Below are 10285 nucleotides of genomic sequence, written 5' to 3' on the forward strand. Positions count from 1 at the left end.
GCCCCAGCAGAGGGTGTGAAGCGGGAGGGAGGCGAGCCCCTGTGTCACTTAACTGCAGGACCAGACACTCTTGGAACCGGCAGTCCCCAAGTCCCAGCCTGGAGCCCCCTCCTGTCTCTCTCTGGTCTCTCTGCCTCGGTCTCTTCAGGAGGGCAGTGGAGAGTGCTTTCCTCCTTGATTTGTTTCAGTTTTGTGAGCGTCAGTTTTCTCCCATAGCCGTTTAGACTGTTTCCTGTATTTTGCCGTGGGTGCTGTCTCTTCATTAACTCTTTCTCTAGGAAATCCTTCTCAGCTTCCCTCTGGCACCTGTCTTAGCTTGGGTTGCAATACCCATTCCACCGACTGGGGGCCTTCACCGGCAGACATCTGTTTCTCACAGTTCTGGAGGCTGCCAGGTCCGTGATCAAAGCACTGGGGGAAGATGGCCTTCTTGGCTTGTGGGCAGCCGCCTCTCCCTGTGCTCACCTGGCCTTTCCTGGGTGGAGGCATCTTTCTGCCTCCCCTTCTTCTAAGGGAACTCATCCCATCTGATGCTCCCACCTCACCACCTCATCTAAGCCTCTTCACCTCTCAGGGCGCCTTCAAGTCCCATCACCAGGGAAGGTTAGGGCTCCAGCGTATGAGTCTGGGGGGGAACACATGCAGCCTGAGAGAGCACCCTGCTCTGGTCCCCAGCAGCAGTGCTGAATCCCTGGGTGTTCTCACCGCTCCTCACCCAGTCACTTGGCTAATGCTTTTGTCCCCAGGGTCAGGCATGGTCACTGGCACAGAGACCTTATGAAAAGGGCGGAATAAACCAGACCTTTTGTTTTGGCTGATTTTCTTAAAGGCCCAGGCAAAGACATGGAGGGAGAGGAAACTCGAAATCACAGCTAATTTATAACACGTAAACACATATGATCCCCTCTTTCCCAGTGGTAGGGTGGAAGGAACCGCTGGGGCAGCTGACTCTCCTTTGCTTTGCATCTGCATCTAGCTGGCCACCATTGCTCTCTGCTAACTAGCATAAAGCAGATTAAAATGGCCACCTCCTTGCTCATGAAACAGAAGGGAGCTGGAGGCCCCCACACTTACTGTGTCAACTTGGTCCTCAGTTTCCTCATCCGAAGGGGGAAGAGTCATAGAATAACTAGCCGTCTTGCTGACTCAGGTGAGGTACGGAGCACGTGAAGTCGCTCAGTAACCTGTCATTTCTGTGCAGAGTTGGGATATTCCAGCAGCACTCGTACGTGTCACCCATTTGCAACTCAGGGCTCCCTCTCTCGTCACCAGGAGTCTCAGAGACCACGTAGAACCTGCTGGGGTTACATGGAAAAGCTCTTTCAACCAGAACCGTAGCAGTGATGGAACTTTGTATCTGCATTGTGTTTTGGCCTTTGAAATGTTGGGGACCACACAGGTTCCTTCGCGGTACTGGGGTGCTTGGGGAAGCTGTCCGCCTCCTCTGGAGCCGTAATACCTATAGTGCTTGTTTGTTTTTATTTTCACCCAAACAGGAGGAAATGTGTCGGATTGAAGAGGAGCAGAGCTTCGAGGAATTGAAGATTTTGCGTGAGCTGGTTCATGAACGATTCCACAAACAGGAAGAACTGGCCGAGGTACGAGACGCTTTGTGAGGAGAGGTGCCCGGGCTCAGCGTGCTCTGAGTGCCTCTTTGGGGGACAGAGAGCGAGCAGAGACACTCCCCTCCCTGTTTCTGCCTCTGGCCCCTCATGTGTGCTCCTTTTTGATTGATACAGAGCCTGCGGGAGCCTCAGTTTGAGTCCCCTGGGGACTCTCCCGGAGACCCGGAGAGCGGTGGAGGCGGTGGGATGCTGCAGTACCTTCAGTCCTGGTTTCCTGGCTGGGGCGGCTGGTACGGGCAGCACAGCCCTGAAGGGAGGCCAGGCGAGGGGCTGACAGCAGAGCGGCAGGCGCCGTGGACGCCCGAGGAGATCCTGGGTAAGGCGGGAGCCGGCCGTCCCTTGCCCTTCTCCGCTGCGGTGAAGGGGACACTCGGTTCACAGTTCACTGCTATTTGTGAAACATTTCAGATAAATAAGTAGACATTTGTGAAGCAGTTTGTCTCTTGTTCTAGAGGCAGGGGAATTTTCAAGAGAGACTTCGTTTGCATCTCTGTTACTGAATTTGAATGTTGGTGTGGTTGCTGGTGGGTCTGAGTGGCAGCAGTCCTGAGAGAATGAAGTCTGAGCAAAAGTCTTAAACTTGGAGCCCTGAATACAGTCCAGAGCCACCTTTAGACCCAGGCTGTCCAGTATGGTAACTGTAGTCACAAATAGCTATTTCACTGTATTAAAACAAAAGGAAAAATTTACTAGCTCAGTTGGCCAGCCACCGCCTTGGCCAAAGGGCTCAAGGCGCTGTGGTTAGTGGCCGCTCGTCGGGATGGTGCCACGTGGAACATCGCATCACACTGGCAGGGCTGCCTCACGCTGAACTCGATCGGGAGTTCAGCGTTGTCCTTTGATAGTAAGTTGGTAAGAGCCCTTATAAAGCAGTTCGGTTGTTTTACGTTGATGAGTAGATGTAAATAAACTCCATGACCTTGGAGTTCTTCTCTAAAAAATAGGAAAAATACGTAGTGTCACCAGGACCATAATTGGAGGCTTTTAAACTTTCCCATGTTTTTTTTTTCTTTTCTTTCTTTCTTTTTTTGCTTTTTAAGACCAAACCCGTGGCATATGGGGGTTCCCAGGCTGGGGGTCTAATTGGAGCCACAGCTGCTGGCCACAGCCACAGCCACAGCAACGCCAGATCCCAGCCACCTCTGTGACCTACACCACAGCTCATGGCAACACCAGATCCTTGACTCCTTGAGTGAGGCCAGGGATCGAACCTGCAACCTCATGGTTCCCAGTCGGGTTCGTTTCCACTGTGCCACAACGGGAACGCCCTCCCATGTTTTTTCTTCAAGTCTTTTCTTCCTCACATTCAGGCTCTGAGGAGTTTTTTGACCCCACTGCAGACGCCTCTTGTATGAACACGTACACAAAGCGAGACCATGTCTTTGCCAAACTGAACTTGCAGTTGCAGCGAGGGACTGTGACTCTGTTGCACCAGGAGCAGGGAGCTCCTCAGACGAATCAAAGTGCTTTCATGCAGCTCGAGTTTTCAGGTACTGCCCCAAAGAGCTACCTGTGCTCTTTATCACCTGGGTACCAGTGTCCGCCTGAGTCTCACTGTCTGCGGTAATTATGTTCTAGAAAGTTGCTGTGAATGCTGAATTGTTGAATACGCAATCATGGCCCCACTTGGTTAGGTGCCTGTAAGCCTCTGGTCATCACGTTCCTCAGCGCTTCAGTCTATGAGCTTCTTAAATGTGTGTTTGCTTAAAGGCCCCTTACTTATATGTCGTATTGATTCGTTAATTGAATTCACGGCCAGCGGCACTGTAACTCCTGCCTCGGTGAAGCTTATTCACCACGTGTATTTCCTCTGGAAGGCACTTTAGCACAGTGCTTGGCGGCTCTTTAAAAGTGCAAAAAACTTGGCACTAAACGGACTCCTGTGAGCTGAAATGCGAAGGCAGAGCGTTGCCTTATTCAGCTCCAGCTGGGAACATGGACCTCAGGGGACTCAAACATTCCGCTGCTCGGCACCTGTCTGCAAGGCACTGCCTGTGTTCTTTTGGGGTGACACATGACGTTTAGTGAGTAGGCGAATTAGCAAATATGGAATCTGTACATTTTGAAGATTGTATTTGAATTTGAATTAAAGGTATACAAGTAAATACTCAGATGTTGGTTTTCTCTTCTCACAAAGAGTTTTATTGCAGTTCTTAAAATAGGCCCCTTATCTGAGGTTCGTCAGTAAAGGCAAATGACCCCCTAAAAAAGCCAGGAGTTTTTTTGTTTTGTTTTGTTTTGTTGTTTTGTCTTTTTGCTATTTCTTGGGCCACTCCCGCAGCATATGGAGGTTCCCAGGCTAGGGGTCGAATCGGAGCTGTAGCCACCGGCCTACGCCAGAGCCACAGCCATGCCAGATCCGAGCCACGTCTGCAACCTACACCACAGCTCACGGCAATGCCAGATCGTCAACCCACTGAGCAAGGGCAGGGACCGAACCCGTAACCTCATGGTTCCTAGTTGGATTCGTTAACCACTGCGCCACAACGGGAACTCCTGTTTTTGTTTTTTGAGAGGCCAAGTGATAGGCAAGAACTAGATTTATTAAGATAGGACGCTTGCGAGAGATGTAAGCGGGCAGGCAAGGAAGCTCTGCCAAGCCAGTTTGTTTTAGACTTCAGCATCTTGCGAGCTGGGAAATCACAGCCTTAGTGTGAGTTAGCAGACTGAGCTTACCTGTAAAATGCTCTGTTTAAAATTCATTCTGTTGGGAAACTTTGAATATTTCTTATATATTTCCATAGATAGATGTATAGGTATGTAGATAGGGTTATTCTAATTTCAAGGAGAACTAGGTCATGATATCTGATAGTCTCCTGTAAAATATTAATGTTCGATACTTTTAAAATACTCAAGGCTCTGACGGCGTATAATCAGCTCTTAACACTTATTTTCTGTAGGTGTAAAACTCCTCGCCGAGTCTCTTCCTCGAAGGAATTCCTCCTTGCTTCTAGTCCGCTTGGGCGGCCTGTTTCTTCGCGACCTGGCCACGGCAGGAACCATATTTCCTCTCCTGGTCTTCCCCAATCCGGTATGTACCGCACTGGGGGCTGATCCATCCAGGGTGTCGGTGAATTGTGGTCTGTTTTAGGCAAGTAGCATGTAACAGTAATTTGATTTGTTCTAACAGTTGATCATTTTGAGGCAGGCTGATTCAGATCAAAGTGGAGTTAGAAACGTCTTTTTTGAATGTGTCAGAGAGCGGGGGGCGGGGGGGCGGATTTATGGCAGTGCCTCCTTCCCTTCCTGTGTTAGACCCTCCTTGGAATAGCTGCTCTGATTTGGAAGATAATGCCGTAAGCGCCACCATTTTCTGCATTTCAAGGTCAATATTTGAATTTCCACTGTATCTGGCAGTGATTTTCATGTACCCTGACCCTTAGTCACTGATAGGATGTGTCATCTTTCCAGAGTTACAAAAGAACCGCCTCGTGTTTTCTAGATATGTGTAATATTTTATGCATAATATTCTTTTTCGATTAGAAGATCTTTGATCTAAAAGTTGGCAGAGACAGTATCAGAACAGTTGAATCTTTAGCCCCTTGTTCTTCTCATAGTTTTTTGGTGCGGGGGATTGTGGAGAGGGTGGGAGGGCAGAGAGAATGTTAGAAAAGCCACACACCTTTGGTGCCCGCTGAGCAGTCATTCGTTCTGTGTGTGGTGTGCAGGCTAGCGCACTGCCCATGCGAGCCTGGGAGAAAGGCATGGGCCGGTGGGCTCAGCCTGAGGGTCTGCGGTCACCTGGTGTCAGACACGTTCTGATTCGATTGTGCTAAGACGAGTGATGCGTAAGGTGAAAATGTGAGAGTGTGTGTGCCCGGCGAATCGGCCCCTCTTGCCCTAACCTTTATGCATTTTGTGTGGGTTCATCAGCAAAAAGAAGTTGGCAGAGTCTCACAGTCTTTTGGTCTCCAGACAACTTCTGCAGATAGAAGTGATCATTGCCCTGGTGAGTTGTCATATGTTCTTAAACTCTTCCTTAAAAACACAATGAGGGGAGTTCCCGTCGTGGCTCAGCAGAAACGGAAACGAATCTGACTAGTATCCATGAGGACGCAGGTTTGATCCCTGCTCTCGCTCAGTGGGTTAAGGATCCGTGAGCTGTGGTGTAGGTCACAGATGCGGCTCAGATCTGGCGTTGCCGTGCCTGTGGTGTAGGCCGGCAGCTGTAGCTCTGATTGGACCCCTAGCCTGGGAACCTCCATGTGCCAAGGGTGTGGCCCTAAAAAGCAAAAAAACAAAAAAAAAACAAACAAAAAACAAAAAACAAAAAAAACACAGTGACCATAGCTCAGTAGTCTTGGTCCACAAAGAGGGTGCATGTCCTGCTTTGTGCCCTGTGATTTGCTGTGTAGCCCCGTGTCTGATGTGGAAACTGCCTCATGCTCTCCCCCCACCCTCGCCCCATGTGTGACTGGAGCAACTCGCAGGGCCTCTGGGTCCTGGGTTCCATAATGGGAGCAAGTCCAACAACCCGGCCTGGGTGAGTCCTGTTGAAAATTAGAGCCAATCTTCATTAGGTTCACTGTTTATAAAATTGTCATAAGTGAGAACTAATTGGAAAATAATTTAAAAAAATGTCTTCCCCTCCCCGCAGAAGTTCCTTGCAGGTTATCGAAAATAAGGTAATTGTTTTGCTATGTTCCATTTTCTTTCTCTGGTTCTTTCCTTTAGCTGCAGACCCAGACGACCCAGTTTTTGAGATGCTGTACGAGAGGAACCCAGTGCACAGCCAATTCGAGAGGCGGCTGCATGTCAGCACGAGGCCCTTGAACATTGTATATAATCCCCAGGCTATTAGAAAAGTAGCCGACTTTTTCTACAAGGGAAAGGTTCATACCTCAGGTTAACTTTTTTGTTTGTTTGATCTTATGTGACTTTCTAAAGATCGCTTTCTTGTATTTCTGGTGGACAGGGATTCTTATACACTCAGATGACCTGGCAGTGGTAGAAAAGGGCTCAGAGGAAGTGGGTAGGCTTGTCCTCTGTCACTCGATTGTCCTTGGAAAGTTACTCTTTCAAGAGGAATCGGTGTCTGTCATAGTTTCTCTTCCTTTGCCTTCATTTAGCCCACGTTTAAAAATATTTCTCATTCCATTAGGACGGTGGTTTCCTTGGCTACCCGGGGTTTTGGGGCAAGTGAGTTTAGGAAGGATGCTCAAGAATTTCCTTCTGGACGACGGCATCAGTGATCTGTTTTACTCGCTTGTGTCCTGCAGAGTCCATCATCACACGCTCCCGTATCATCCTTCATTTAGTTACACCTGCCTTTGTTCCCCCCAAAGATTTGAGATGTTCAGAAAAAGCCCTTCTATGGACAGGGAAATGGATAAGACAACAGCACTTTCCCAGATGTATCCCATCTCTCCCTCTTGATAATGAGTTGTCTGAGTTTTGGGTCCATTGTTTGAGTCTTTTCATGGAAACAATAGCCATAAATATCTTGGCCTCATTGCCGTGTCACTGATGGACGATAGAAGGCATATCCTTCTCAAGTCTAATTTCTCTTCCAGTGTAATGTCATGCTTTTAAGGACGTTGAAATAGAATAGTTTGGAATCTTTCAGAAAATGGTTTGAGAAATCCTAGTAAGTTAGGGACCCTCCCCTCGCACACTGCCTCTCTCCCTGTGGCTGTCTCTCAGCCACCTCTGCCTCTTTCCTGTTACCTTATGTAGCACAGGGTAAGTACAGTACGGAACTCTCGTGCTGCAGACTATTTTGTGGCTTTGGTGGAAATTCCCAGTTGGCATAGGTGTAGCAATGCTCTCTTTCACCTGGCCACTTGAAAATTCTGACTCTCTGGCATGTTTCTTATCTTGTAGGTTTTGGTTATCAGTCTGAACTTGAGTTGAGAGTGGCTGAAGCTGCCCGAAGACAGTATAACAGACTGAAGATGCAGACTAAGGCTGAAATCCGACAAACTCTTGATCGTTTGCTTGTGGGTGATTTCATAGTAAGTGGGCGTAATACATACTCTTTTTAGGGGGTGGAAGAAGCGAAAGCCCTTCTTTCTGTCAAGTTCTTTACGTGCTGTAGATAGACATGCTTGTATCCGTTTACAATAAGTAAACTGAACCTATGAAATACTTACCAGCTGCCAAAAAAAAAAAAAAAAAAAAAATCCAGTGTTTTTATCGTTGGAGTTTAATAAATACTAACAGATGATCGGACTACATCACATTCTTCCTTGTTCCCCTCTTGGAAGACTCTCAAGGCCCGTCTTTGTTCCATTTTCTAGACCTGACATTTTATAAGTATTTAAGATCATCTCCTTTCACGTACTGTTATCAGAAGAAAAACAATTGGAATGACACCCCAGCTTTGATTTCTGGGGATGATGATCACTTTGTGATGCTAAGTGACCAGCTGACATGGGGTTAAGGAGATATAGGAGAGCCAAGAAACATCTCAACAGTCCAGCACACCTGGGTCTCTGACCCGCTGGCCTGGAGGTGCACTTCCAAGATACAGCAGTAGGTGGAGCAGTTGAGTGCAGTTTCTTTTGGACAGCGGGGAGCTGTCTCCCTTAATTGGCAGAAATGTTGAGAGGAAAAGGTATATGGTATGGGATGGAGAATGAGTCTTGATTTTTGTTTTTGTGTGTTTGTTTCAACACAAATTATAACATTTAGGATCTTTTGATTATCTTAGACCAAGAGGTTTTTTTTGTTTGTTTGTTTGTTTGTTTTGGCTGTGCTCGAGGCATGCGGAAGTTTCCCATGCCAGGGATTGAACCTGTGCAGTGACAATGCCAGACCCCTTAACCTGCTGAGTCATCGGGGAACTCCTCTTTTTGATAACTTTTTTTTTTTTTTTCCTTTTTTAGGGCAGCACCTGCATATGGAGTTTCCCAGGCAAGGGGTCAAATCGGAGCTGTAGCAACCAGCCTACGCCACAGCCACAGCAATGCCAGATCCTTAACCCATGGAGCAAGGCCAGGGATCGAACCTGAAACCTCATGGTTCCTACTCGGATTCGTTTCCACTGCGCCATGACAGGAACTCCCTGATAACATTTATATAAATTTGCTTTTACCAAATATAATTGAGACAAAGTTTATTTGCAGGGAAAAGCTGTTCACAAATTCATGAATTGGTGTATTTTTTTTATCTCAAATGTCACAGCTTACATTTTTCACTAAGATATTTTGGCATGAAAGTTCAGAGTTAGCAATGTCCATGAATAGATAAAAATATTCGGATTTCTACATTTTTTGAATTCCACGGTTTCTACAATAAAGTGTTAAGTCCTATAAATTTAGAAATGTTTAAATCATTTAAACTTATTTAAATGTTTAAATGGTTTCTTAAACCACTGATCATCAAAATCAAAGCGCAGACAATTCCCTGAACCACTAATTTGCACATTTTTTTCCCTCCTGCTGCAGACATTTGCCTGTGCTGATATCTCAAATCCTCAAGCATTCGGATCCACTTTGGTTCTAAACATTCTGCTGTAATTCCATAGACCATTAGGTCATCCTGTGACCCTAGCTAGTGTGGCTTTTAGGGAGCCTTGAACCCCCCTTGATGAAGTTGCCCACCGTCAGCAGTTGCAGGTAAAAGTTATTTGTCATTCTTTTTGCAGGAGGAGAGTAAACGGTGGACTGTGCGACTAGATATTTCTGCCCCACAAGTGATTTTTCCTGATGACTTCAAATTCAAGAATCCCGTGCTGGTTGTCGTGGATCTAGGAAGAATGCTGTTGACCAATACCCAAGGTAAAGTGTGAACGGGAAGAAGTGAAAGCCGTACCTCGGTTGGACTGACCCTCTGTGCTGAACCCAGCAAAGCTTAAAAAGGATTTACTTAACACTTTTTAACTCTGAAGTTCACTGGTTGCTTTTTAATAATCGCTTCATTGGCGTACATTTGAAAATGTACAATTTAGTTGTTTTTAGTATATTCATAAGATTGCACAACTCTGTTATCTAATTCTAGAACATTTTCATCATTCCACGAAGAAAGTCTAACCCATAAGCAGTTAATCTCTATTACCACCTCTCCCAGCCCTTGCCAACCACTAATCTTGCCTTCTCTGTGGATTTGCATATTCCCAACAGTTCGTATGAATGGAATCGTGTAATATGTGGCCTCTTATGTCTGACTTCTTTTACTCAGCATAGTGTTTTCAAGGTTTATCCATGTCGTAGCAGGTGTCAATACTTCATTCCTATTTTCGGCAGAATAACATTCCCTGTATGAGTATGTTGCATTTTATTTATCCATTCATCAGTTGGTGGACATTTGAATTGTTTCCGGTTTTTGGCTCTTGTGAGTAGTGCTGGGATGAACACTCATGTACAGGCTTTTGTGTAGACGTATTTTCCATCTCCTGGATTTGTTTCAGTGTGAACTCACTGGGTCATATGATGACCTTATGTTTAACATTTTGAAGAACTGCCAGATTGTTTTCCAAGGAGGCTGCACCATTTGCCTATCTCACCAGCGTTGTATGAAGCTTCCAATTTCTCTACACCCTGGCAACACTTGTTATTCTATGTCTTTTGGATTCTAGCCATTTTTATGACTGTGAAGTCGTACCTCACCGTGGTTTTTATTTGTAGTTCTTATGTAATGTTTTGTATTTTAAGAAACATTATTTCTCAGTACATAATTTCAGGAATAGAGATTTAATCTATTTAGGAATATTGGGGACA

The 10285-nt window shown here is 46.3% G+C and overlaps 1 protein-coding gene across 20 annotated transcripts in view; it reads left to right on the forward strand.

The window, feature by feature from the left end:
• The window catches only part of VPS13D (vacuolar protein sorting 13 homolog D), a 256641-nt gene that overhangs the window by 21492 nt on the left and 224864 nt on the right, over positions 1-10285 (forward strand). For 18 of the 20 annotated variants that reach the window (XR_002344906.2, XR_014807064.1, XR_014807062.1 and 15 more), the window contains exons 11-18: positions 1497-1598; positions 1740-1941; positions 2936-3115; positions 4526-4656; positions 5499-5574; positions 6300-6470; positions 7449-7579; positions 9214-9346. Coding sequence is in view for 6 of the 20 variants with exons in the window: in XM_021095374.2 (XP_020951033.1) it covers positions 1497-1598; positions 1740-1941; positions 2936-3115; positions 4526-4656; positions 5499-5574; positions 6300-6470; positions 7449-7579; positions 9214-9346 (1126 nt within the window). In the remaining 14 variants the exon portion in view is untranslated. Of the gene's footprint in view, positions 1-1496; positions 1599-1739; positions 1942-2935; positions 3116-4525; positions 4657-5498; positions 5575-6299; positions 6471-7448; positions 7580-9213; positions 9347-10285 lie in introns of those variants that run through there. The other 2 variants (XM_021095377.2, XM_021095381.2) reach the window with 2 other exon arrangements.

The sequence above is a fragment of the Sus scrofa genome, chromosome 6 (genome assembly GCF_054392235.1).
Source record: "Sus scrofa isolate SSC_HxYL_T2T_F1_AM1 chromosome 6, Sscrofa_HxYL_maternal_Yorkshire_Landrace_v2.0, whole genome shotgun sequence".
In the NCBI taxonomy this organism is placed as follows: Eukaryota; Metazoa; Chordata; class Mammalia; order Artiodactyla; family Suidae; genus Sus; species Sus scrofa.